This window comes from Acanthamoeba castellanii, assembly GCF_000313135.1.
Source record: "Acanthamoeba castellanii str. Neff unplaced genomic scaffold scf7180000084777, whole genome shotgun sequence".
NCBI classification, from domain to species: Eukaryota; Discosea; order Longamoebia; family Acanthamoebidae; genus Acanthamoeba; species Acanthamoeba castellanii.
This window is the reverse complement of record NW_004457712.1, coordinates 453,033-478,600: the sequence shown is the minus strand read 5'-3', so window position 1 is coordinate 478,600 and position 25,568 is coordinate 453,033. Positions and strand designations below refer to the sequence as shown.

General features: G+C 57.6%; 12 protein-coding genes across 12 annotated transcripts; 5 read left to right on the top strand and 7 right to left on the bottom strand.

The window, feature by feature from the left end:
* Positions 1-70: 70 nt before the first annotated feature.
* On the bottom strand, positions 71-919 carry ACA1_289850 (uncharacterized protein; the record flags this gene model as incomplete). Its single annotated transcript, XM_004367930.1, has 5 exons — positions 71-115; positions 245-336; positions 397-504; positions 575-681; positions 747-919. The coding sequence occupies 5 exons, from the start codon at positions 917-919 to the stop codon at positions 71-73; spliced, it is 525 nt and encodes a 174-aa protein (XP_004367987.1).
* Positions 920-1,422: 503 nt separating this feature from the next.
* On the bottom strand, positions 1,423-2,308 carry ACA1_289840 (uncharacterized protein; the record flags this gene model as incomplete). The annotated part of the gene is made up of 4 exons (XM_004367929.1): positions 1,423-1,589; positions 1,677-1,795; positions 1,855-1,954; positions 2,023-2,308. The coding sequence occupies 4 exons, from the start codon at positions 2,306-2,308 to the stop codon at positions 1,423-1,425; spliced, it is 672 nt and encodes a 223-aa protein (XP_004367986.1).
* A 106-nt stretch (positions 2,309-2,414) lies between these two features.
* On the bottom strand, positions 2,415-4,497 carry ACA1_289830 (WD domain, G-beta repeat-containing protein; the record flags this gene model as incomplete). The annotated part of the gene is made up of 10 exons (XM_004367928.1): positions 2,415-2,506; positions 2,569-2,633; positions 2,726-2,856; positions 3,052-3,176; positions 3,277-3,373; positions 3,448-3,533; positions 3,604-3,679; positions 3,748-3,783; positions 4,024-4,098; positions 4,162-4,497. 10 exons carry the CDS (start codon positions 4,495-4,497, stop codon positions 2,415-2,417), a joined length of 1,119 nt encoding a protein of 372 aa, XP_004367985.1.
* Positions 4,498-4,625: 128 nt separating this feature from the next.
* Positions 4,626-7,055, top strand: ACA1_289820 (DNA polymerase epsilon subunit B protein; the record flags this gene model as incomplete). Its single annotated transcript, XM_004367927.1, has 11 exons — positions 4,626-4,678; positions 4,749-5,151; positions 5,253-5,379; positions 5,470-5,574; positions 5,660-5,775; positions 5,874-5,978; positions 6,132-6,241; positions 6,326-6,391; positions 6,491-6,552; positions 6,664-6,837; positions 6,928-7,055. The coding sequence occupies 11 exons, from the start codon at positions 4,626-4,628 to the stop codon at positions 7,053-7,055; spliced, it is 1,449 nt and encodes a 482-aa protein (XP_004367984.1).
* A 139-nt stretch (positions 7,056-7,194) lies between these two features.
* On the bottom strand, positions 7,195-10,226 carry ACA1_289810 (CDC45 like protein; the record flags this gene model as incomplete). The annotated part of the gene is made up of 14 exons (XM_004367926.1): positions 7,195-7,351; positions 7,446-7,564; positions 7,670-7,792; positions 7,876-7,940; positions 8,032-8,174; positions 8,269-8,324; positions 8,416-8,577; positions 8,682-8,784; positions 8,868-9,185; positions 9,263-9,633; positions 9,658-9,693; positions 9,727-9,864; positions 9,940-10,038; positions 10,098-10,226. The coding sequence occupies 14 exons, from the start codon at positions 10,224-10,226 to the stop codon at positions 7,195-7,197; spliced, it is 2,019 nt and encodes a 672-aa protein (XP_004367983.1).
* A 150-nt stretch (positions 10,227-10,376) lies between these two features.
* On the top strand, positions 10,377-12,504 carry ACA1_289800 (DnaJ domain containing protein; the record flags this gene model as incomplete). The annotated part of the gene is made up of 9 exons (XM_004367925.1): positions 10,377-10,745; positions 10,826-10,923; positions 10,999-11,253; positions 11,327-11,393; positions 11,461-11,583; positions 11,666-11,774; positions 11,848-11,938; positions 11,999-12,140; positions 12,265-12,504. 9 exons carry the CDS (start codon positions 10,377-10,379, stop codon positions 12,502-12,504), a joined length of 1,494 nt encoding a protein of 497 aa, XP_004367982.1.
* An 88-nt stretch (positions 12,505-12,592) lies between these two features.
* On the top strand, positions 12,593-13,929 carry ACA1_289790 (uncharacterized protein; the record flags this gene model as incomplete). Its single annotated transcript, XM_004367924.1, has 2 exons — positions 12,593-13,633; positions 13,753-13,929. The coding sequence occupies 2 exons, from the start codon at positions 12,593-12,595 to the stop codon at positions 13,927-13,929; spliced, it is 1,218 nt and encodes a 405-aa protein (XP_004367981.1).
* A 176-nt stretch (positions 13,930-14,105) lies between these two features.
* On the top strand, positions 14,106-15,742 carry ACA1_289780 (uncharacterized protein; the record flags this gene model as incomplete). The annotated part of the gene is made up of 7 exons (XM_004367923.1): positions 14,106-14,266; positions 14,354-14,705; positions 14,774-14,926; positions 15,004-15,216; positions 15,312-15,372; positions 15,436-15,543; positions 15,621-15,742. 7 exons carry the CDS (start codon positions 14,106-14,108, stop codon positions 15,740-15,742), a joined length of 1,170 nt encoding a protein of 389 aa, XP_004367980.1.
* A 107-nt stretch (positions 15,743-15,849) lies between these two features.
* On the top strand, positions 15,850-18,345 carry ACA1_289770 (type I phosphodiesterase/nucleotide pyrophosphatase family protein; the record flags this gene model as incomplete). The annotated part of the gene is made up of 12 exons (XM_004367922.1): positions 15,850-16,091; positions 16,235-16,329; positions 16,425-16,503; positions 16,649-16,755; positions 16,853-16,928; positions 17,031-17,121; positions 17,217-17,318; positions 17,418-17,506; positions 17,604-17,722; positions 17,827-17,964; positions 18,033-18,100; positions 18,217-18,345. The coding sequence occupies 12 exons, from the start codon at positions 15,850-15,852 to the stop codon at positions 18,343-18,345; spliced, it is 1,335 nt and encodes a 444-aa protein (XP_004367979.1).
* A 329-nt stretch (positions 18,346-18,674) lies between these two features.
* ACA1_289760 (FFD and TFG box motifscontaining protein) lies at positions 18,675-20,797 on the bottom strand (the record flags this gene model as incomplete). Its single annotated transcript, XM_004367921.1, has 7 exons — positions 18,675-18,713; positions 18,796-18,991; positions 19,081-19,310; positions 19,393-20,173; positions 20,235-20,335; positions 20,409-20,584; positions 20,671-20,797. The coding sequence occupies 7 exons, from the start codon at positions 20,795-20,797 to the stop codon at positions 18,675-18,677; spliced, it is 1,650 nt and encodes a 549-aa protein (XP_004367978.1).
* Positions 20,798-21,131: 334 nt separating this feature from the next.
* Positions 21,132-23,594, bottom strand: ACA1_289750 (antioxidant, AhpC/TSA superfamily protein; the record flags this gene model as incomplete). The annotated part of the gene is made up of 8 exons (XM_004367920.1): positions 21,132-21,289; positions 21,368-21,432; positions 21,508-21,664; positions 21,765-21,980; positions 22,064-22,364; positions 22,423-22,697; positions 22,766-23,005; positions 23,090-23,594. 8 exons carry the CDS (start codon positions 23,592-23,594, stop codon positions 21,132-21,134), a joined length of 1,917 nt encoding a protein of 638 aa, XP_004367977.1.
* A 331-nt stretch (positions 23,595-23,925) lies between these two features.
* Positions 23,926-25,478, bottom strand: ACA1_289740 (RhoGAP domain containing protein; the record flags this gene model as incomplete). Its single annotated transcript, XM_004367919.1, has 6 exons — positions 23,926-24,023; positions 24,048-24,398; positions 24,493-24,581; positions 24,666-24,735; positions 24,829-25,065; positions 25,166-25,478. The coding sequence occupies 6 exons, from the start codon at positions 25,476-25,478 to the stop codon at positions 23,926-23,928; spliced, it is 1,158 nt and encodes a 385-aa protein (XP_004367976.1).
* Positions 25,479-25,568: the final 90 nt, after the last annotated feature.

Genomic DNA, 25,568 nt, shown 5'->3' with positions numbered 1-25,568 from the left:
GGCTAGGTTGCTGCGGGCCAACAAAAAGGCTCGTTGGGGTCTCGGTGGTCCGTTGTCCTGCGCTCGTCGTTCAGCTGCTGCCGTGAGGCGAATCGGCGTTGCCAAGCGTTGGTGCCTTGGATTGCGAGAATGCGAGACATGTAATTGACTCCTCCGTTTGTGGAGTTACACAAACAGCAGTTGCAAAAAACAGCTGTGTTCGGTCAGGCGCTGGCTTGGGTGGTGGTTTGGCCGAGGTGGGTACTTGGGCTTGAGGAGAGAAGAGCTCCTTGATGTTGTGGGGCATGACGTTCTCGAGCTTCTTCATCTCGGCGCTGGTGACGTACTTGTTGATCACTGCATGCACCAGACCACAGGTCAACCATCGGTCATCTCACTCATGGTGGCCGCTTGTACCTTTGAGTACGCCCATGGTCTTGCGCTCGATGTCCTCAGTGAGAGGGCCTGGCCTGTTGCCCACGTGCAACGTGACAGTATCGAAGAAGTTCTGCTTCGTCTTGATATCTGGGTTGTTCGAGAGCTATCATCAGCCAACTACCGCCACTCGATCAACACTCTAGACGTGGCTACGTACCCTTATCAGGCGTGTCGTACGGGACCCAGCCCTCGAAGAAGAAGCCGCGCACCAGCATCGGCAGCTGGGCCGCAAAGTGGATCGTGTCCATCATCGGCGCCCGGTCCCTGATGAGGGCCACAGCCGGGCGGGTGAGCGCACAGGGGTGATCTGGAATAAGAAGGGGTGGTACCTGATGGTGAACAGGACGGCGCGCAGAAGGGTGTAGGCCTGGTGAATGTCGGCCAGGTTGCACTCGTTCTTGATGTCCTTGAGCCAGTGCCCAGTCTTGTCCAAAGTCTTCTGGAAGATGTCATGAACTGCCACCTCCTTCCCCAGAGTGGTCTGCCCTTGCGTGGTGGCCATCTGCACAAGTAAGGAGCATGAGCGCGCATGTTTGCCCAAGAGCAAGTTCGCGTGGTGTGAGCAAACCTTGTGTAAGTCTTGTGTTTGTAGGGTGGTGTGAGCAGCTTGTGCGTGTTGGACCCGGCCACGCTCTGGCATTTTATAGGACGCCACCATGGCGCTGTCCCCGACCAGACCACGACTTCTCGCTCAGGGTTCGCCTGCGCTTGGCGAAGATGACCAACGGAACAACAGCCACCCCTCCATCTTCCATCTTCACACCCAAGTCATTGCCTGTCAGTGCTCTCTTGGCATCCTTGGAATTTTGCTTGCCCACTCCTGGGCTGGCCTTCTGATTGTCAGCCTTTTGGGCTTTAGGCTGATGAGGATGAGTTCAAAGTCTTCAGATGCTGGTGTGTGCCTGCAAGGAAGCAAGTGATGGACTCGAGCCATTGTATGTGAAAAGTACGGAGGCTGTACAAGAAAGACGGGGACAAGTGAGGGCGTGTTAAGCCGGTCGGCGGTCACGATACGGCGCATCGAGGACCCTTGGTCTTGCCGTCATCCGAATCTCTGGTGTCGTTCTGCTTGAGGTAGATCTCCACGTGGGAGAGGATATCGAAGTAGTGAAGCATGAATGAGTCGCGGTCGAACGACGAAAACGCATTCAGCTGAAAGGGCCACAACCTCGCTGTGTGTGTGCCGTACATTCAAAGTGAAGAGTGCATCAGTATCGTTACAGGGGAGTGGCCACCGCGCCAGCACTGTCGGTCATTACCTAGTATGTATGTCTCGGGGATGCCCAGCAGGAAGCCCAGTCTCCTGAACTTGTCGTAGATCACCTCACCCGTGAGCTTGTTGACAAGTATGTTGAACATGGACTCGCCGTGCAGAAACCTAACCACAGCCGAGCCGGGTGTTCAGCCGCTGCGATGTACGGTAGCGTGCGTACGTACAGGGACTTGGTCAGCTGGCCGTGGTCGCGAGAGCCCAGGAGGGAAAGGATGCAGAAGTACTCCTCGAAGCGGATCCCGCTGGCCTCGCCCAGTCGCACATCTGTCGTGGAGCGGGGCAGTGAGACAGGGCGGTGGGCCAAGTTGTTGAAGTGTGGGGTGGGGGGTTACCGAAGGTGTCGTAGATCTCGAGGATCTCGTGGTCGTTGAAATCGGTAAGCTTCCTGAGGAAGTTGATGAACTGGTTCTCATTGAAGTACTCGTCGGTCTCGTCGTTGTTGTTGGCGATAAAGCTGAAGTAGGTCTTGGCGTGTAGGAACCCCTCCTCCGTGTGGAGATACTCGAAGGGGCTCTTGTTGTGGGGCAGCGTCGCTGGAGCCGGCGCCCCTGGGGTGTGCGAGTGTGTCGTCCCTTGGCCCAGCAGCACCAGCGTAAGGAACTCCTGGTTCACCTTCATCCCCTCCCTCTTGCTCACCCGGCAGCCCTTGTTTTCTTCTATTTTCTTTTAGTTTCTCGAGGCTTCTTTATTCAAACGTCGCAGCGTAACAAGCATGCCTTCATCTTCAGCGTACGAAGTACTGGATGAAGATGGCGAGCAGCGCCACTAGCACGGCAAAGGTCACGAAGAGCTCTCGACCATACAACGACATGACACCTGCAGAGGAAAAGGTGTGAGACCTAACAGTGGAGGGAAGCGGCGAGGAGTGGAAGGAGAACCTCGAGATGTCTGTACGGCGGTGGCGACAAGAGAGTAGTCTCCCGACGTGGAAAAGACGTATGAGCTGGAGGGGATATGAAATGATCCTCGTGATGGTGAGTGGTCGGTGTTGTCGGAGTGTCGCTCAAGTGCAACGTGGAAGGAGAAGTAACGTACCTATCGGGAGCGAAGGCTACCTTGGACACGAAGAAGTCGTGTACACGCTTCCTGTGAATCCACTTCATATCGCTCGTACGGAAGATCGCCAACTCGCCCTCGCCACTGCCCGTGGCCACGTACTGCCCGTCCTGGCTGTTACTCAGACACCGACATCAGCTCGCTTCCATCATCGCATGACACGAATCGTATGACACGACTTACCTGACGTTAAGCGACACACACGCTCCCGACGCTCTGGTGTGCGAGACAGTCGTCGAGACCACCTGCCCAAATGATAAAACTGTCAGTCCGCACCCACCGACTATATAGCCTGGCATGCGTACCTGCCACTTCTTTGTGCTCCATTTCGTCAGGTAGGAGTCGGATCGACTCTTGGTTTGGATGGTGTACAGGTGCTGTCCATCGGGAGAGAACTTGCAGTCCCTGAAGCACAAGGTCTTGTCGCTTCCTGAAAGAAAGAAAGGGGAAAAAAACGAAAGTGCATGATTCGATGAGATTGTGTCAATCAGACCGCCTGCTGCGTACGATCATCACCACAACATCCGTACCGGGAGGGGTGATGGTCTGCTGTTCCTTTGGCTTGCCGTCCTTCGGCAGCTGCCAGATTCGGCACACGTCGCCCGGCTGGCCTGTCACGGTTGCCAGCTGTAATACAGAGCACCCTGTCAGCTCTTACCGGGCACATAGCTGTAGGAGCCCTGCGGATGGGGGCAACATACCAAGAGTCCATCGGGAGAGATGTGCATCGACGCGATTTCCTTGGGCGAAGCTGGCATAAGCGCAGCCTTCTCCTTCAGCGTTGGCCCTGAGTAGTTGCCGCAGCATGAGCCCTGGCGAAGCACCAACGCGCCACCAGCTCGAAAACAACAACGTACAGTCCCAAAGACGAACAGCTCCGTCCACGCCAGCCGTCACGAGCACCTTGCCATTGGGCGTGAAGAGAACTGCTTTCTGGTAGAGTGTTATTGTAAGCGTGCAGGTGGGCAATTGTGTTCGAACGCGCCAAGCAATAGGTTTACCTGGTCGCTCTCCTCCTTGTTCTCCAAGAAGTCCGTCTGAAACTCTTGCCCCGTCGTGAGCCTGTTATGTTACGTCCGCCCTTCAGTACACACCGCTACATGAGGTTGTCTCGTGGTAGTACGCACTCCTTCTCGGTGAATTTGATGATACGACACTTGTTCTCCGCACCGCACGCAATCACTCGCTCCTGGGGTTGGGTGTGCACACATCGCCCGGCTTGCGCGTGAGTGAGGCCGCCAGTGCAAAGGTCGATGCGGGCCGTAAGGGCAAGGTACCTCCGGGTGCACAGCAAGGTTCATGATGGCGCACTCTCCCATGTCCGCCAAGGCGTGCAGGTGAAAGCCACCATCCTGCAGGGCAGGCCAATAAGGGTCAGACAACTGTGCAAGATCTTGGAGAGGGAGCAGGTGCACCTTGAACTCGAACAAGGCAACCTTGTTTTCGATTCCAGTGTTGCCCGGTCCGCCGCCCCCACCAACGATTACGCTGAGCGGCAGTGCGGCACCCTTCGTTTCCTTCTTTCCATCCTTGCTCTTGCCCTTTTCGTTTGCTTCTACTTCTTCAAAATCAACGTGGCGCACTGCCAGGCCGTAGATGGGCAGTTGCAGGTTCACCTGTTGCGAGCCCAGGCCCTGAATTTCCTTCTTCTCTTTCTTCTTCTCCTTCTTGGCCTCCTTCGACACAACCTCCGCTTTGCCCTCTTCCTCTTCGATCTTCGCTGGCTGCTCACCGCCCTTTCTGTGCTTCATCTCCAGCCTTGGTGTTTGCAGAAGTAATCTAATAAAAATTGGCCACGTCAGCACGCTGTTTTGGCGCGAAGGTCCTCTTGGCGGGAGATCGAAAACAAGGCACAACAACATCCCATCTGATTGAAAAGATGGAAGCCCCTCACGTCATGGTCGTGGGCGACGAAGCACATCTGCCTGGCAAGTACGTTTCACCTTCTGCCACAGCTTGGCTGCCCTCAATTCAAATTAATCACTCTCAATTGTTGCCACAGCCCCCACAAATATGATGATCTGCTCTGCCCGCCTGCGATTATCGACCCCATGGCGGTCGAGGGAGGAGAGGAAAAGGGAAAGAAACACAAAATCAGGCGAGAGACTGGCGACTACGACGCCGCGCACCACCGATTTCGAACCCTGACCAAGGAGTACTCGCAGCAGTATGCACCCCTTTACTATCACCGACTCCAAAAGATGCGACCACGGCTGCTCCAGGCTGCCAAAGAGCGGTGGGAAGGCAAATTGGGAGTATCTTCTTCATCTTCATCGACTGCCAAGCTGCCGCGAATCGTGAACAAGATTCTGGAACTGAGGGCCGATGAGGAGGTCATCGTTGCCGGTACGCTCTACAAAGAAATGCCCCTTCGCCCAAACATCCTCGAGTCCTACGCCAAGGAGGTATGCGCTGCCCCACACCACAGAGACGTCTGCTTTGCATCTCATCTGTACTCCTGGGCCTGATGCTGCTTTCCTCTCTTCCCTCCATACTACATTGCTAGCGCTCGATCATTCCGCCTCCGCTTCGTTCCAACTACGTTAGCGAGAAGGACCGTCTCATCATCGAAGACGAGTCGGGTCGTATCTCCTTGGTTGGCGTCGACCTGCCTACGGACCTTGTGGTCACGGGTACACTTTGCCTCCAACCCCCTAGGGGTCCCTCGGTCATCGCCTGCCGCGCACTGCAAATCTAACTCTTGCTCTCTGCCCATTCTCAAGGCATCATCGTCGCTATCCGGGGAGTCGAGCTCAAGGACGGCGACTTCCAGGTGGATGACATCATCTTCACTGGCATTCCCATGCAGCTCAAGCGTCCCATCCTCGGTACGTGCTTCATGCCTGTAGGCGCACACTACACGCACCCAGCCACTCCGACACTCACACATCTCGTCGTGTGCGAACTCTGCAGAGAAGGACAAGTACGTCGCCCTTGTGTCAGGAATCAACATCGGGGAGGAGGTGAGGAATCCCCTCGCCGTACAGCTCATGGTCGATTACCTCTCCGGCCACATTGGCGGTGCCGCGGTACGGCCCTCCTCTATGATTTGCGGCCTCACTTGCAATGTGTCTGCCGGGTCTCACATGCGCTACCCACTCACTGCCCGCATTGCGAACCGGTTTAGGAACAAGAGTTCGAGTCGCGGATCTCGCGACTGATCATCGCAGGCAACTCGTTGGTCCCGCCAGAGGAAAAGACCGACGGCGCTGCGGTCAAGAACTACCAGAAGGTTCGTAATAACACGATCGTTGGCAAACAACAGAAGATGATCCATGGAGCTGACGCGTTGCCGTTTTGTCTATTCTTCTTATTATTATTATTGCAGAGGCTTACCCCGCAAGCGCAAGCGCGCTTGCTGAGGCCGATCCAGGAGCTGGAGCAGGTACTGTGCCAGTTGGCCGCCAGCATGCACGTGGACATCATGCCCGGTGCCGGAGACCCAGCCAACTTCGTCCTGCCACAGCAGCCCTTCAACCCTTGCCTCTTCCCCACGTACATACTACACCTCTTACCGACAACCCAGTTGCTCCCCCCCACCCAGCCACCCCGATTTATTGTTGCTTGATTGTTGAATAGGGCGAGCCGCTATGCCACGTTCTCTTCGGTGACCAACCCCTATCAGTGCCGCGTCGACGGCCTCTTGTACGTATATACTCATCTGCGAAACAGGCTTCTTCAATTCCCGGTCATCGTCTCAGGCTGTTCGTGCTGACTGTCTCCATCTTCCCCCACCCCGCACAGCATCGTCGGACACTCGGGACAACCCGTCGATGACATCAAGAAGTATATCGACCCAAGCAAGAGTACCCCGCCCTTCTCATCATTATCACATATCAGCATTACCACGCCTGGTTGATGTGTTTCGTCGTCGTTCTCTTCTGACTCGTTGCGTTGTCGCCGTTTTTCGTCTGCAGCTGACACGCTCAGGATCATGGAGGACACGTTGAACTGGTCGCACCTCGCGCCCACGACTCCGGACACCCTCGGCGCCTACCCCTTCTCGGGCGAGGACCCGTTCGTGTTGGACGAGTGCCCGCACATCTATTTTGCCGCCAACCAGGCCACCTACGACTCCAAGCTCATCACCGGTACGTGTCCCGCACTCCCCTCACGGAAGGAAGAAGAAGAAGCAGCAGCAACAGCAGCAGCAGCAGCAGAGACTCAAACATGTTGTGCAGGTCCCAAGGGGCAGGTGGTGCGACTCATTTCGGTGCCGTCGTTCACCAAGACAAGCACCATCGTGCTGGTCAACCTCAAGACTCTGGCCACTCACCCCATCACCTTCAACGCTGATCTCGATCTCTGAGTCGTATATGCCGTCCTCCTTTCTTCTCGTTCCACCCCCCTTTCGTGATGTACGTTAAGTCGTTCAATGCAAGGATCACACTTTACTCACTTCAGAGAAGCTGAACACGACGCACGCACCGGCACAACGCGTGGGCGCTCTAATGCTGGATCTTGCCTTTCATGCGCCACTGGATGTACTCGATGAACTTGTGGATGTCGTCGGCCATCACCTCCACCACGGACGAGTCAAAGCCAAAGTGTGCGATGCGCGCTCCCGTGCGCGACGCCGCCTCTCTGAAGCTCCGACCGAAGTTCCTGTTTGCCGGCCAAGAGGTGGTGAACACACCACACCGACAAGACACGCACGCGCACGCGCACGCGCACACCGTTGGAGAGGGGGGGGGCGCACTTCTCTTTCTGGGATGAGTTGAACTCTTGTTCGGTGCCCACAGCGCCGACGATCAGGTAGGTGCCCTTCTTCTCGTTCTTGGCGCACACCAGGAAAGGCTTGGCTTTCGTCTTCCTCTCCTGTTGTCAGGCAAGGCCGAGCGGATTCAGTAACGACCCTCGTCCTGTAACACATCGGTGCCCGAGAGCGCACGGGGAGAGGAGGGGGTGGAAGGTGGAAGGTACGTTGACGTATTCGACGAGGAACAGGGCGAGCTTACGAAGCGCCAGCGGGTGGATGAAATAGTTGAGGTCCGGCGTCTGATGGAGCATAGTGTAGCGAATCGGGCCGCAGTGCGTGATGCACCTCTGCACACGCGAACGAAGGCAGAGGATTAAAACGTTTTGGAGCCTATTATCTGGGCCTTGAGGTGTTGTGGTGAGCTACGTACCTTTTCGACAACGTCGGCGGCTTGTCTCACAATCGCCCTTTGAAGGTTGATCGCCAACTCGATACCTGCATTGCCGACGCTCGTGTTAGTAGACAAGCGCGGGCGACTGGGGGCCCTTTTTTTGGCTCGGTAATGGATAGATGGATCGATAGATACCTCGCTGCTGCAAGAGATCGTAGGCGTCGTCTTGTCGGAGCGACAGCGAGTCAAAGGCTCGCCAAAAATTGGACACCCACTTCTTGTCCTCCTCTTTCTCCTCCTTCTCATCCTCGGCCCAGCCGTCCGCTCCCTCCAGCAGGCTGCGTCATGAGAAGAGGGGGAGAGATAACGTTAGCAACCAACCCGCTCTCTCTCTCTCTCTCTCTTGCTCGTGCCTCTGGGGTGGTCGAGTACCTTGAGATGGTGTACACGTGATCGGCGGCGGAGATCTTCGACTTGAAGCCTTTTTGCTGCAGAACCGGGACCGTCAGTGGGCGCAGCACAACCGCGAGACATGTGCCACGTGGTGCGGAGAGAGGGGGGGGGATTGACGGCACGTACGAGGACAAAGGAGGGGTAGCAGGTTTCGGTGAGGCCAAACTGCGCGGCCGCCTGCTGCACGTTGTTTTGGAACTGCTCCCTGATGGTGTTGTCCATGCAGTTCCAGTTCTCCTTGGCCTGGCTCAAAGGCACGCCCATCCTCGCCAGCAGCACGTCCAACCGCTGTCACCCCCATCAACCCCCATTAGAGATTAGAGACGTGAGATTGTCAACGACACACCACGACCGGGCAGCCCGTTAAAGAACAGAAATGTGTGCGGACTCACCTTTTGTCCGTTCTCCTTCCAGATGCCCAGGCGGGTGGCGATGTACTGCGAGTGCCACATGCTATCGTACAGGCTCCAGTGGCGGTAGAGCATAAATCGATACCTGTGGTGGTTACAGTTGCAACTCATTAGCACTGACACTACGACACTGCAGTGAACCAGTGAGAGGCGAGTGGGATGGCTTACTCGCTCGAGATTTCGACGTGGGCGTGACCGGAGGTTCGTATGGCTCGCTTGAAGTCGTCGGTGCAGGTGACCTGTTCGAGCACGCTCGAATCGTTGGTGTACCGGAAGTTGGGCGGGAGGACGTTGAAGTCCACGGCGTAGTTCTCGTTGTTGATCTTCTCGCTCTGCGCCCGCACGGCCTGCGCCTCGCGGATCTTGCTCACGTTGTACTTTTGGATCTCGTTCTGGTGGACCTCCACCTCGAACTTGTACTTGGCGTCATCGATCCGTCCGTGGAGCCACTGGTCCGTGAGACCGATGATCGCGGGCCAGTAGAACCTGTGCCGCGTCGCCACCATTACGCATTAGTAAGGCACAGTACGATCGCATGGGGCTGCAACTGCAACTGCACTGACCTGAGGTCGACGCCGTTCTGGTAGACCTGGGAGCTCATCTCGAGCAGCAGGCCGGCGACGGAAGCGCCGTAGGAGAGGCCGTCCTTGGTCTCCTGCTCGTAGTACTCCTTCTCGACCTGGGTTCGCGGCTGCTTCGATATCTGTCTCGCGATGCGCTTCCGGTTGCTCATCTTGCGCTTGTACTCCCGGTCCCGCTCGCGCTCCTCGGACATCCCGCTGTCGTCCTCGTAGTCGTTCCGTCGGTATTGCTCTTCTTCATCGTCGTCTTCATAATCTTCATCGCTCTCTTCTTCGAAAGCCGGATCGTCGAGCATGTCCTCGAGTCGGGGCAGATCGGACCCAGCCGTGGTGCCGTCGTCGATGAGCCACACCTGCGCAAAGGACCAACACGGAACCAAGTCGACGATGAGCTCATCGCGGCCGTCACTGTACTGAAGATGACGAGACGAGACGACGTGACGTACCTGCTTATGGTAGATGTTGCGCAGGTTGTAGGGACGGTGCGAATCGAGCACAAACACCTGGACGTTGGTCTCGTTCAGCTCCAGCAACCGACCGAGGTCGACCATCGCCCCGCAGTTGATGAGAAACAGAGCTCGAGTCTGCCATGGCAATCAATGGAATGAGAAGGGATGAGAAGACTTAAAAGTGCGCCCAGCAGCAGTGAGGAGAAGAACCTCTTCCTTGGCCATCTCCTCCACGGCGATTTCGCACAAGTCCTCATAGCCCTTGGTGGGACGTAGCACGTATGGCACATCCTCTCGTTTGAGAATCAACTACACGAGAAAAGATCATCAGATCCGGCCCAGCATCTCCAAATCCTATCAGCATGTACCGTGAGAATGTAGCTCGCAGCGATGGCGTCCGGATTCGGGGCTACGAGAATAGTGAGGGCAGGAAGCCGAGCACCTCGCAGCCGCTTCAAATCATTATAGACATGCACATCCGCCCCAATCAGCACCATGATTTTTCTTTCTAAACACCTCGGCAGATGGCGATGTGTTGCTTCTCGCCCGTTTTCTTTTCCCGCCTTTTCGGCTTTGGCGCGTTTTCATTTCAATTTTATTTTCATTTTTACTTTGTAGTTTCCTTTTCTATTTTGGTGGAGCACAAGATGAAGCGAGCACAGCGGCCGGTCCGCGCGTGGTCGATGCAACACTCGCGCATTCCTGCCCGACAACCTTCCTCTCCCCTCCTGGCGGGACGTGTGAGGCTCACAGCTGAGGCTCGCGTTGAGGGCGGTGGCAGTGCATCCACATTTACTGCCACGCTGGTCCTCAAGCGAGGCTACAAACCCCTCAACCCCTACGCAGTGGACTTCCGCCTATCGCCCACCGATGCGCTGAACGCCTTCGATAAGTTCCACAAGCAGTCTTGGCTGTCGCCACTCATGACCACCCTCAAGACCAGCAGCGACGTGCGGCCCGTCTTTCTGCCCTTCTGGGTCTTCGAGGCCTCTGTCAAGGGCACTGTGTCTGGCGAGGTGCCTGTGCCGCATTTTACTTTATTATATTTTTAAAAAAATATATATTGTATTTATTCTAAAGTCCATTAACTCCCCAGGTTGGCCACCGCGTACTTCGCCCAGAGTACAACATTCGCACGAAGAGGATGGAGATGAGAGCCAGCATGCAGTGGCAACCCACCAACAGGCACAAGATGTACGTCCCAGGCCGGCAGCTCTCTGGTGCACTGATGCCGTGTCGTCTCACCCGTGCGCTCTTTTTGTCTGTCAGGCCGCTCATCAAGTTCCACAACAACCAACCGGAAATGCAAGTCCTGGCCTCCTACGCTCACAAGCAAGAGTATGCGGAGGCCATAAAGGGCCAGTACATCGACGCCGCCAAGCGGATGACGTCGGCCATGATGGAGGGACCCCAGGGAGAGAAGCGCGAGGTCGAACCCTTTGAGATGTTTCCCTCTGTGGCGCGAGAGCGTCTCATTACCGACCTTAAGTCCTACATCCTTCACGACGGATCCGAATACCTGCGGTAGGTCGGGCTCTGCATGAAACGGTTTAGGGATCCCAAGCGCCTCTTACTAACTGTTCGGTGTGGCGTACAGGATCCTTTACAGCGCAGACGACGTCCGCTCAGTCACGATCGATTTTGACTTCATCGGTGACATCAAGGTATGCATTGGCTGCTTCTTCACGCGCTAACGAGATGGCAGCCAATGACTGTTTTCCGCCTCTCCAGCCTTTCCCGGTGTACCTTCCGTCCTATGTGGTGGAGTATAGCTATATGGGCCATAACTTCAGGGCGCTCGTGAATGGCGTCAACGGCCAAGTGGGCGGTGAGCACCATTACTCTTCATTCAAGGTACGTAGCGTTAGTTATGTCAGCGCAAAAGCCAGGTCTCTGGGAATTGTCGTGGCCGTGACTAACGTCAGCCAATGGGCAGGTGGGTGGTTTGACGGCATTGGGTGCGATTGCCGGGGCAGCGGCGTTGGGTCTCGACTTCCTCAACATACCGAGCTTTATTTCCATCGGGCTCGCGTCTGTAGTCGCAGGTAACGTTGATTCCGTTCCGGCTCTCGTAGCGCTGGCAAGACTACGTAGTCTTTACTGAGTCGTGCCCTGCAGGAGTGGCTGCACGATACTACCCCTTCTACGCCGCGTGGCGGAAGGAGCAGAGGAGAGTCGCTGAAGAGGCCCTGCAGAAGCGACAAGCCCAGTACGTGCCCATTCCCATCACACCTATGGTTATCGCGTGTTGATTCACACGTTTTGCCAGCTTCTCGTGGGAGAGCGACTCCTTCTGGCGCGACTACGGAGAGCATCAGAGACAGCAGCGGGATAAGGAACGCGAGGAGGAACTGAGATGGCAGAAGAGCAGACAACAACAGCAGCACCAACGACAGCAGTACCAGCGCACTGTACGAGGGTCCCTTACATCACCGTGGTGCTCCCTCTTGTATGGCCACGCGATCATGCCATCTCATGCCACTCACGACAATAACGCAGAGCTACGACCGTGAGCCACCACGGACTCGCCCACAGAGCGTCGATCCCAAGGGCTACTATCGTCTGCTTGAGCTCTCGGGCAAGGAAGGAACGGCCACCGAGGAGGAGGTCAAGACGGCCTTCCGTCGGCTGGCGATGAAGTACCATCCCGACATGCAGAAGACGGAGCAGGAGAAGAAGAAGAACAGCGAGATCTTCAAGCGAGTGGTCACGGCCTACCAGGTCCTACGCGACAAGACGAAGAGGAGCAACTACGACCGGTATGGCACTGAGTAAGTGCAATAAATAAATTTGATTCCAATGCGATTTTTAAAAATAAATAAAAATTAACTAATTCAACTATTTGAAAGGCGGTAGCGACGAGATGGAGGCCAACGGACTAGAGGGTGGCAAGTTCGATGCGCCTACTCTCGGGGAGGGACCAAAGAAGGAGCGACTGAAGCCACGACGAGCGATTCACTTCCTGCTGGAACGAATTAAGACTCATCCCGAAGCCTATTCGGAAGATTTAATCGAATGCCTGGCGCAGCCGTGGTGGGGCGAGCTGGTGCATGGCGATTTCATCCATCCGGACTACTACCAGTTCCTCAATCACAAGAATTTGGCCAAGGAATTGACGGAAGCCTGGGCCAGCTACGTCAAGGTGAAGCAGCTACTCGCTCGCATCAATCCGAGTTATCGAGTAGAGCCATCGTCATCATCTTCGACCTGCAGCACAACGACGACGTCAGCTACGGAAGCGGACGATGCGGTCGAGCTGTACCTGTTCGACATGTGCAGCGGCAAGGGCTTTAACGTGTTCATCATCAGCAAGATGCTGCCGGGCCAGTTCACCAAGATCTACGCGATCGACAAGGACCAAAAGATGAACCTCGAACACTTCAACGCGCTCGGCGGGGTCAAGTTCAAGTACGCCGACGTGCACCACCGACGCTTCAATGAGTGGATCTCGCGCAAGCTCGGCGCCGAGGGCGGCAACGAGGGCAACCGCAAGGCCCGACGCCACCGCAAGTGGGTCGCCGAACAGCAGCGCAACAAGCCCCAACAACAACAGCAGCAGCACGAGCCGACGTCGGACGGCAACGACAAGGAGGTGGTAGCCGATGACGAAGCCGAGGAAGCGGCGCGAAGGGAGGAGCAGCGGCGGAAGCGGAGGAAGAGGGTGGGCCTCTTCCTGGGCGTGCACCTGTGCGGCGAGCTGAGCCAGACCTTCGTCGGGCTGTACAACAACACGCCCGGCCTGGCCGCCATGATCCTCTCGCCCTGCTGCCTGCCCAAGCACGACCGCGGACCCGTGGAGCGCGCCAAGAAGCTGGGCCTGGATTCCTACTCCTACTGGGCGCTCCAGCTCTACCTCATGGTCGGCCCTGGACCCTTGCTCACCTACAAGGACCTCTCCCCCGTCGTACGCACCTCCCTCCTGCCACACGCTTCAAGCGTGTGTGTGGTGTGTGTGTGTGTGTGGTGTGTGGTGTGTGTTGCTTGTGCGATTAACGAACGCGTGCGCCGTTCTCTAACTCACAGGAGGACGTGCTCAGTACCAAGAACGCGTTCATCACCTCCATCAAGCGACCCTTCATCAAGCAGGATTGGAAGCCCGAGAACCATCATCACCCTCACCACCACGAGGAAGCCTCACAACCTCAGGCGTCCACCCCGGACCACTGCGCTGAGCCTGCTGCTGATTCAAATGTCCAGTAAACGTCACACATGCTCACCATCAACAAGACTCTAGCTGCTACTACATCAGCTTCAACGGAAACAGAAAAACTCTTGCCCCGGATTGGCCTGTCTTTAAAAAGCTATCGGGCTTCATGAAGATGGCCACGCAACGCCTCCTGCTGCTTGTGGCTTTGGTCTGGCTGGCATGCTGCAGCATGTGGGTGTACCCTGCTTCGGGCGGGGTCACGGTGACCAACGGGTGTTCGCCCCTGAACCAGGACACTTCGCCCTGGTTCTCCGTCACGCTCGGGCACATAAATCAAGACGTACTCCAGTTCTGGCTCTCTCAATCCTACGCCTACATGACACACTCGGAGTAACTTCCCTCCCCCTCCATTTCATCCTCTTCTTCTTCTTCTGTTTCTTCTTGAAGGAGTTTCTACTCACCTGCTGACTCCGACAGAGCACTTGTGACGGAGTCGATGCAGTGGCCATTGCCACCGGAGGTGAAGCCGGTCAACGGGCTGGTGCTGTCGTTCGAGGTGCTGTCGAACTGGGTGCAGTCCATCCCCGTGCTGCTGCAGGACGCCAGCAACTGCTTCTACGCCTACGAGATTCCCACCCTGCAGCCCTCGCAGGGGTACACGCTCTTGCACAAGTACTGCTTCGGCACGAGCTCGGCGTTCCCGCTGTTGGAAAAGATCGTACCGGACAGCTCCACGAACATGACCGAGGTCGAGGTCATCTACCTGGTATCGCTCACTCACGTTGCCGCCATCACCGCCGACACCATCGAGCCGATCACCGTCGTCGAAGTACGCACTCGCGCTCGCAACCATCACAGCGTAGCCAACCCGCCTTGCTTACCTACGCACGCTCTCAGATTCCCGCGGGTGAAGTGTCCATGTCCTCAGTCATCGGCGCGAGCTATCAGCGCAACGACGAGGACGACCACCAGCTGTTCGTGATCCGTACCAATGACATCCCGAGCCAGCCATCTGAGATCATCAACTACATCATCACCGCCACCAACAAGGTACAAAATTGCTCATAACCCTTGAGTGTGTGGCTTGGTGTGAAACTGCACTAACACCTGGCCGTTCGACGCTTCAGGGATCTGTGAGCCTCAAGCTAGGCCATGTGACCTATCTGCAGGGCGAGTCCAACACGCTGTTCACCAACGACAACGCAACGGGGCTGTTCTGGACGCAGGTGGTGCCCAACTGGCAGGGAAGCAGCAGCACGCGGGGTCTGCTCTTCGACTACAGCCTCGAGCCTCCGCACCACTTCCGCCACGGCGTGCTCGACGCTACCGCTTCGCCCGGGGTACCAAACATACAGCCTTTGCCGATGGTTATCTGGATCAGCTCACACCTGCATGCACCATCGAAACAGATGCGGTGGGGCGCGCACGCGTTCAGTCGAGTTACGGGAGTGAACGCGATGATGATACCTCAACCAACCAAATGAAGGGGCTGCCTGGTACGTGCGGCATCTCACCAACGACCAAAACACCTCAACTGCTGTTGACAACAGCGCTCGCAGGGTTCACTATACACGCCGTATTCCTCAACGAGACGTTGCCCAGCCTGTCCTTCGTCGACCCACTTCTCGTGAATGCATCCAGACTGCCCTCGCTTGGCCAAAGCATAAGTACCTCCTCCCTCCCGTAAGCTTGATCACCCCATCGCCCAACGCTCACCCGCTCACCGTTCCCTCTGTGCTCACAGAGCTGTCCGATCCAAACTCGGACTTTGGCGTCGTGATGGCCACGCACAGTGCGGAAGGCTACGCCTGTCTGCAGTTGTTCATTCATTGCCAAGGGGACGACGCCTACCAATGCCTCGGCTGACGTCGACGTGACAGGCCGTGGCACGACCAGAAGATGAGGAGAAGAAAGAAACGGCTAAGTCTTGAGTTTTTACTTGTCGACACAATTTGAAGAAGACAAGGAAGAAGATGGGGTCGAGGGGCGCGTACGCGACGCTGGGCGGTGCTGGCGACGATGACGCAGAGCTCGTCCAAATGGTGGCGCAGGAGGAGTCGTGCACCGGACGCGCCCGAGCTTGGTGTGGACTGAGCGGTTCGCAACTCGACGTCGAGAGCCAGCGGCGGAGGCGGTGGTTGATGATCACCACGGCCCTCTTCTTCTTGGCCGCCGTCCTCGTCCTCATCGGCTTCGTTCTTGTCGTCTGGCAATAGTACTCGCCCCCCCCCGTTCTATTTCCGGACAAATTCGTGTTATTTATTTATTTATAAATAATGTTGTTATTTTTTTAAATATATAACAATAATTACAATTATATTTGTTTGGTAATTTAATTACGTAATGTTGTGTGTGCAGTGACGGGGAGAGTCCGCCAGAAGGCCTCAAAACCACGGTCCTGCTCATTTCGATCGACGGCTTCCGCAACGAGTATCTGTCCCGCAGCGATGTTGGTACGTACGCTGATTGGTGCTGATTGCGTGGACAACACCATCGATGCCTGACACCTTCCCCCGCTTCGCTTCGTTGTTGACCCACGCCGTTCAAGAGATGCCGCACATCCGATCCTTGATCCAGCAAGGCGTGGTGCTGTCGAACGGTCTCATCGCCAGCTTCCCGTCCAAAACGTTTCCCAATCACTACACGTAACCCACTTCAAGCAGACAGATCGCACAGTCAGTGTGTGTGGCCCAAAAGCTCTTCTTTTACTCACCGTCCACACGCCACACACACACACCGCACACATGCACACGCACACGCACACGCACACAGGGTTGTGACCGGCCTCTATCCGGAGAGCCATGGCATCGTCAGCAACACCATGTACGACCCTGTGTTCAACGCCACCTTCAGCATCAGAGACTCCAAGCAAGTCACAGGTATACCAACCCTCACATACATCTCTCTACATAGTGCTGCGTCGTCTAAGCATGCACATATATACACTCTTAACCATGTACATTGGCGTCATGTCAGATGGTAGATGGTGGGGAGGTGAACCGCTGTGGGTGACTGCGGAGAAGCAGGGCCAAAGGGCGGGCACCTACTTTTGGTGCGTGCCTCGTACGAGGCGTGTGCATCGGGCGTGCATGTGGGGGCGGGGGGTTGCAGCAAGCTGACGGCGTCAGCGCACTGTGACCGGACCGACCCACAGGCCAGGCAGCGAAGCAAAGATCAAGGGCTACCGACCGTCCTACTACGTCCCCTACAATGGCGCCACACCCTACGAAAGCCGCGTGAACCAAGTACGACGCTCACGACGTCGTCTCTGGAAAACAGCGCCCACATGATTTGCTTCGTGCACTCATTCATTTCCCCCTGTGCCCCGCCCCCCTCCAAGGTGCTGGAATGGCTGGACTACGGCGTGGACGAGCGCCCGACGTTCCTCACCCTCTACTTCGAGGGAGTGGACACACAGGGCCACTACTACGGACCCAACTCGGTCTTCCCCCCCCCCAATTCGCAGCGCTCGCTCTGACTTCATCTGTGTGCGTCTCTCACATGATCTCTCGAACGCCAATACTAGACGGAGGTGGTGCAGGCCATCGAAGCGGCCGACGCGGCTCTCGGTAAACTCATTTCCGGACTCAAAGAGAGAGACATGTTCGATGCAATCGACATCATCCTCGTGTATGCCCCAATTTTCTCTTGTTGCGTGCGGCCACTCAGTTATGATCGTTTAATGTTTGTTGCATGGCACTCACCACAACGTACCACGCACTACCAGGTCCGACCATGGTATGACAGCTCTTTCGCCGGAGCGGGTCATTCGCCTCCAGGACTACATCAATCCGGCCACCGTCAGGGTCATCAACGATGGACCCGTTCTCATGATCATACCCAACAGTACGTCCTCTGCGCAATGAGCCGACTCCCACCCACTACGGGGTGTTATTTGTTTTATATTTCTATTTATTTATTTATGTAATTTTATCATTGTTTCTCGGTAGACCTCGGGGATGAACAGCAGCTGGTGAACACGCTTCAGAACGCGCACCCCAACATGTCGGCCTACCTCAAGCAGGATCTGCCCGCGCGATTCCACTACAACGACAATCGCCGGATCACCCCCATCGTGGGCGTAATGGGTACGACCGTATGCGCGTGTGCCCAATGACTGTCATGCGGGCGGCTGACACCAACCATATCAATACAGACCTGGGATGGGTGGCGCTCAACAGTAACGCTGCTCCCATCAAGGGCGACCACGGATACGACCCCGAGGTGCGTTCTTTTCATTGGCTGTAGTTGTGTTGGGATGTGCGCCTCTCAACCTCTCCTGTTTCCACGCAGTACACGGACATGCGAGCCATCTTCGTTGGCCGTGGCCCCACTTCAAGTCGGGCGTGAAGATCGAGAAGTCCTTCCAGAACATCGAGATCTACGGCCTCATGGCCCGCATCTTGGGCCTGACCCCCGCCGCCAACAACGGCACCCTCGCCCACGTTGAGGCCGTGCTCAAGCAATGACGCACCACCACCGTGGAGTGAGACATTTTTGATAACACACGATTTTGCCCTGATGATCCTCGTGGTTTGTGTTTGTTGGGTGGGTGAGAAAAGAGCACCAGCGAGAGACGCCGCTTGCGTAATGGTAATCCATGTTGTTGTTGGTTGTTATGTGGGCTTGCGAAGAAGACCGATGAAGCAGGAGGTGTAGCGCCACCGTGGGGGGGAGGTTTGTGACAATGCTGATAGGGTAGAAGAGAGAATCGGGGGGGGGGGGTGATGGCGCTAAGTCGAGGCTGCCAACGTTGGTGGCGGCTAAGACCGGTGTCCTCCTGCTGAAGTGCGCACACTCAGTGCCCGACCACGGGAGAAGAGCTCTGGCCCACAGGCTATATGGTACAGGAGGCATTGTGGGTTAGTAATGTACACGGAAGGGGGGAGGGGGTTGCGAGAGCTGAAGAGGGTTCATACCACGAATCTCTTCTGGGGGCCGGGGGCTCCTCTGACGGCGGCAGCATAGCCACCACGAGCTGAGGTGAAACCTCCGCCTCGGGCGGGCCTGTTGTTGTCCATGGGCTGGTTGCTGCCACCCGCGCTGGCGCCACCGTGGGCCTGGTGCGGGCCGGGAGGGCCGTAGCGCCTCGGGCCACCGCGGTGGTGCACCCTCCTACGTCGTGGACACAAGTTGGGAGGGCGGTGTGAGTTGCAGAAGGAGGACCCCACAAAACAGCGATCGATCTGGTGGATGAGGCGCACCTGTCGTTGGCGGCTCTGCCAAAGGTCTCGGCGTTGAGGCTCCTCTCGTGACGGCGGCGGTCGGATCTGGCGTTGCCACCGTCGCTGTCGTCCTTCAGACGGTCGAGCGACTCGCACGAAATGCTGTCGAAGAAGGAAGTCGACTTGTCGTACGCCTTCTCGGCCGGCACGGGCAGAGGCGCTTGTTCACCCTCGGAGGGGATGCTCTCAGTGTCGACGTGCACCACACCCTGCAGTAAGGAAGAAGGCGATTGTTAGCACAGGGAGAACGGGCCGTCTATCATTCATCGACGTGAATAGGGCGAGCCATACCTTGAGAACTTCCTCCTTGATCTTTTCCTTGTCGAACTTGGAGTTGGCCTTCTCGAAATCGAACTCGGGCAGCTTCTGAGGAGCGCCGTTGTACCTGCCGCTGCCACCACCGCCTCCGGACCTGGGTCCGCTTCCGCTCCTCGCATCCGGGCCACCCTGAGGCCTGCCGTGATGACCTCCACCGATGCCGCCGCCTCCGCCGGTTCTCGGCTGAGAGGGCGCGCCGCCTCTCCTGTCGCCTCCTCGCATAGGCGCTCCACCAGTCATCGAAGGACCACCGTGCTGACCATGGCCACCCTGATTTACACTACGCTGGCCACCTCCGCTGCGCGGTCCGCTCCTGTTGTTGTACGATCGGTCTCGCCTCTCTCCATTTCCGTAAGCGCCGACGGCAGGAGCAGCGCTGCCGGTGTAGGGGCCGAGCAGCGACGCTCCGGCGTCGGCTTCGTGGTGCTTGGCCGCAGCATGGCTGCCGCCGTTCTCTTCGTGGTGCTGGTCCGCCGAGTAGACGGTGCCATCCGCTGCGGGTTCGACGCGCGCGGCCTCGGGGACCGCGGCGGGGCTCGACTCCACCCCCGAGTCGCCCGGCTTTTCCTCGTCCTCTGCCTTTCCTCCGCTCGCCTTGACGTCGGCAGTCGCGGCCTGCTGTTGCGAATCTTCCTCATCTTCCCGATCTTCGCCGTCCACCGAAGGATTGCTGAGCTGAGCGGCAGCAGGGGCAGATTGACCCTTGACGGCGGGCTGTCCAGCGCCGGGTACCGGCTGCTGAGGGTAGGGGGGACTGGCCCGGCATCGGCCCCATTTGGTGTGGCCGGGGCGGGTAGGCGCCCGGATAGCCGTACGAGTTGTACATCTGGTACGGGTTGTTGTACGGGTACTGGTACATCCCAGGATAGCCGTACATGCTCGGCTGAGGACCGGCTCCCATCGAATTCTCAGGAATCTGCATTTCGCGCAAACGATCGGGCAGGTAAGAGTGCGATGCGATGGGCACAACGACAGAAGGCAGGAAGTACCGCGTTGATGATGGCAGGATCGTTTGGTGGCTGGGGCTGCGCAGGCTGAGGGGGCGGCTCGCACACCTGGAGGTCCTTGATGTCGGAACCCCTGAAGATGATGTAGTCGTACACATTATTGGAGGGAGGTATCTGCTGTCCATCTTTTCGCCGTCCTTCCGTGCCAAATGACCGCACTGTGGCAACAAGATGTACAGGTCAATAACGGCTCTGCGCACCCCCACGTTGAAATACAGGGAAGCACAGAGGAGGAGGCGGGTACCATTCTGGAGGGCCACGGTCGATTGCTTAGGATCAATGGAAAAGAGGATGCCTTCGTAGCGGATGCCGCTCACGGAAATCAGGCTGATCCTGCTCCCAATGTAGGGAATGGGTGCGCCGCCGCTCATCGTCGCTCTATGGGGCAGTGCCAAAGGAATCGAGGCTTGATCATTAAATGATGCATGTACCGAGGGGTTCTCGTCATTCATTAAAAAAAAATGTCTGCGCTGGTGCATAAGTGCCCATACCTTGCTGTTCTTCTTTTGCTCTCCTAATTGTTCTTGTTCGCTCGCTCGTTCGCAAATGTGATCTCACGTATGGCCACTTCGCTCAGAGAAGACACAGACAACAGCCCCCCCACGCCAGCTGACATCCGCCTTTTTTCGGATTTCCTTTTGCCGTCGAATTTCGATCAAGGAAAATAAAAAGAAACTTTTCTTACGAAGTTGTGAGGTGAAGGCATCAAGAAGCGGCGCTGATGGCGGCGGGCGAGGACAAGTCATGAAGGAGCATCTGCGAGATGGCGTGCAGGCTGTGGACCAGGTGCTCCTGCGGGTTGAACAGCGAATTGTACACGTGCACCACCGTTCCGCTTGGATCGATCACATAGGTCACTCGGCCTGCATGGTGGCGAAGAGAACGGGCGAGTGAGCCCACCTTACGAATGGATCCTATCAACGCGTGTAAGAGAACAGTACCAGGAGCGAGGCCGCCCATCGAATCAGGAACGCCGAACTGCTCTCTCACTTCGCTCTTGGGGTCACTGCGATAAATGCACAAGAAATGGGTTGTAAGCCCGCGTTCGCACAACAAGGGCGGTGCAGGCGGAGACGCGTACCTCAGTAGTCGGAAGGGAATGTTGTACTTGGCAGCGAAGCGCGAGTGGCACGCCGAGGAATCGCCGCTGATACCGACAATCTCGCAGTCGGCGTAGTGGAACAGCGAGAACTGGTCGCGGAAGGCCTTGTTCTCCCGTGTGCACCCCGGCGTGAAGTCTAGACCGCGAGCCCATGCACATGAAGGGTCAGCTTCAACACGCTGGTGTGCGTGTTGTGTGTGTGTGTGTGTGTGGAGAGAGAGAGAGAGAGGACTCACCCTTGGGGTAGAAGAAGAGAACGATCCTCTTGTTCAAGCGGAGGCTATCCTCGATCGAGTAGGTCTTGCCCTTGCCGTCCTTGAGGGTGAAGAGCGGGACCTTTTGGCCCACGTTGATGGGCTCCGGCTTCTTCTGCTTGGTCGTCTTCTCACACGAGCCCGGGCAAGTCTTCCCCACGCTCTTCCTGCATTTCCCGTGCGTCGGAAAGTTGCAGTCTGTTCGTGTGCGCCCACGCCGGCCAACAGTCAACGCTTGAAGCCGAACCACAGCAATCACGTCGTGGTGTGGTGCGGCGTACTCTTGCACAAGTAGGACTTGCGGATGCCAAAGATGTACTTGCGGCAGTGTCGGCACATGGTGGGCGAGAACGGGTTGAAGGCCTCCTTCTTGAAGGCGTGGCTCTGCATGGTGGGCTCCTCGGCCTCCTGCGGGAACTCCTCGATGGCCGTGTCAAAGTCGCGGCTCTCCTTCTCCGCCTCCTCCATCTCCTTGGCCAGCTTGTCGAGCGAGAGGTCGTCGTCGTCATCGTCGTCGCTCGCACCGTTGCTTCGTGGCGACTTCCGATCGTTCTCGATGTCCTGCTGCCGCACCTCATGACCCTGGTGACGCCATGCACGTGAGAAGGGCGTGTGCGTGTGCGGTGGTGCGTGTGCGTACCAGAAAGATGGTGGCGTGGTGCAGGATGCAGTTCTCGACGACAAGGCACTGCGCACGGATCTTGAACAGAATGTCGAGCCCGTCGCTCTCGGCCTTGAGCAGCGACGGCCCGAACACGATGGCCAGGTTGGAGGCGTCCATCTTGTTCTCCTCGCTATTCTCGGCGATCAGCACCAACGACTGCACCAGCCGATGAAGGATGTTCCTTCGGCCCTCCGGCAGCTTGGAGATCAGGTCCTTCAGCTGCGCCAGTCGCTCACCGGCATCCGTGGTCTCTGCACCCGCGCGAGCGTGAGTGAGTGTGAGCACACGCAACACGCAATGAGCAGACCGGCGGGTTTACCTGCGGCGCTGATGAATGAGTCGTAGAAGGAGGCGGGCAGAAGGGGCTCCTTCTGCTCGCGGAGGTAGGCCTTGAGCACGCTCGCCACCACGTGCACCTCCCCGTCGGCGTAGGGCTCGAACAGCTTCTGCATGTCCTCTTCGCCCGCCTTCTTCGCGATCAGGTCCCCGCAAGCCGTCGTCAACTCGCCCACGGTCCGCGCGTTGCCGCTCAGCCGGAAGATGCCGAGCTTGTCCCTTCCTGCCGACCACACTGTTTAGCTCCGACCACTTCACCAGTGAAGAACGAAAACGAAAACGAAGAGCGTAGGGGAGGGGGAGATACCATGGAGCTCTATGAAGCGGCACAGGTAGTCCACCAGCGGCAGCCAGAGCGGAGGCGCGAAGGATTCCTTCGCCGCCGCGGCCTGGGCCTTGAACGTCGGCGAAGGCGAGTGCGAAGGCGAAGTGGCCGTGCTGCTGCTCGTCTCCGACGCGCGGCTCCCGCTCAGAAGGCGCACCAGGGACGTGCTGCGGGGCTTGGCCTTCTTCTGGCTGCCACCACCACCGCCGGAGGGCGACCCGTCAGGGGGCGTGCGGGACTCGACCAGGTCGGCGAGGGTCCAGGTCTTGCCCTTGGCCGACCGGGTGCGGCTGACCAGCTGGCGGAAGAAGTGCAGCGACTCCTCGCCGGAGGGGGACGACGACAACGAAGCCCCCAACAACGACGATGAAGAAGACGAGCGGGGCGAGGTGGGTGAGGGCGGCGAAGCAAAGGGCGACGGAGAAGCGGAAGAAGAAGCAGATGAAGAGGGGGACGCAGCTGCCGTCACGGAGAGTGTGGGAGTCATGCCCACTTTGCTGCCCCCGCTTCTTCTCATCTTTTGTGGATTGAAAACAAACTTGCTAGTTGAAATATAAACTGTTAGATTCCACGGTCATCTTATCGGCGTTGCGCGTCATTGGCCGGCTGTAGCCTAGAGCGCCGGCTGCAGGTCACCAAGCGTACCCGTCTCACACCCCATACGTGGGTAGTTACCCGCTTAATTCACAGCATACATCACTAAACGTTTGTCGTGAACGTTATCTCACTCAGCTGACTTGCGCGCTGCCGGTGGGCGACGGGCAGGGCATGCATGTCGGTGCCTCGCGCCGGCCGTGCAGGTCTGGCCCGCGTGTTCTTTACACTTTCTGTGCACTGCGAAGTCGCACCCTGTGGGTCACCAGTCGTGTGAAGGTCGGGTCGCGAGGTGAGAGCCGGAAGCCAGACGCGACGCCCACTGATGGGGGTTTGGTGGACGTACCCTGGCATTGATAGGCCTGGCCTATGCCGAGGATGGCCTTGTGGCAGTGCTGGCAGGCCACCAGGTGGAACGGATTGAAGGCCGCCTTCTTAAAGTCGTGAGAACCGAGCATCGTTGGCCCGTCGGTGTTGAGGTGATCTACCGAGGAGGCGGCAGCAGCGAGCAAACGTACATCGACACCCTCCACCACCTCTTCTTCATCATCATCACCTTCGTCGCTGTCCTCTTCGACTTCTTCCTGAAACACGACCGCGTGGTAGAGGATGCAGTTCTCGATCACATGGCACTGCGCCCGGATCTTGAGGATGTCCAGGCCGTCGTCCTCGCCTCGCAGGAGAGACGGAGCAAACACTGTGGGCGGCGCTCGTGGCATTAGTCGCGAAAGAGGGCCTCGCACGACGAAGCGAAGGTGCGAAGGTGCGAAGGTGGGTGGGCGAAGGCGTACCGATGGCGAGATTGGAGGCGTCCATCTTGTTCTCCTCCTGGTTCTCTTGCACCCGGTGGAGTGAGCGAATGAATCGGTGGAAGATGCGCCTGGCCATGCAGCAACCCCTTACGCACATCAGCACAGGCGGCTCTCTGGAGCATCAGGGGAATTATGTGCGGCTGGGCACGCACCTTCTGTATCGGCTGAGCTCAGAGATAACGGCTCTGAGCTGGTGCAAACGCTTATCAATGTCGCTGATCTCTGCGTCCGTGTGTGTCGTGTGTCGTGTGTCGAGTGTCGTGTGAGTGTTCTGCGCCGTGCTCGCATTCAGTCTCGTTCGCGTGTGCGAGGTACCCGAAGCGGCCAGGAAGGAGTCATGGAGGGAGACGGGGAGGAATGGCCGGCTCTGCTCGCGGAGGTAGGCCTTGAGCACGCTCGCCACGACGTCCACCTCCCGCGCGTACGGCGCGAACAGGAGCTCCATCTCCTCCCTCCCCGCACGCTTCCTGTACAGGCACTCGCAGGCCTTCAGCAGCTGCCGCACCGTGTTCGCGCCCGCGCTCGTACGGAAGACCCCCATCTTTCCCACACCTGGTGTGTCACCGAAGATCAGCCAGGCTTGGGTTGTGTTCCAGAACAAGCTTCGAAACAACTTGAAAGATGATGTGAAAGAGTTGAAAGAGTTAGTTACCGTGGAGCTCGACTAGGTGGCAGAGGAAGTCGACGAGGGGCAGCCACAGGGGCGGCGCGGGGCAGGAGGGGAGTGGTGGCGAGGGCGAATGATCGAAGGAGGTCGAAACCGGCCGCCTGGCGCCGAGCCGTCGGCTCAGCAGGGCCTTGGTGTTGGCGAAGAAGGCCGGGGAGGTCGTCGTCATCGTGTCTCCGCTCGCTTGGGAAGTGGTGGTCGTCGTAGGGGTCATGAGCGTCATTCTCCTGGCCGCCCTGGTCGAGGCCGGTGCAGAGTGGCTCAGGTGCGCCCCCTTGGCTTGTCCTGTCGTCTTCATCGTGTGTGGTAGTTCTTCACTTCGCTCCCTTCTTTGCTGCGGCAGTGCATTCGCGTTACTGCGCATGTTTTATCCCCGCCTGCGAATTGG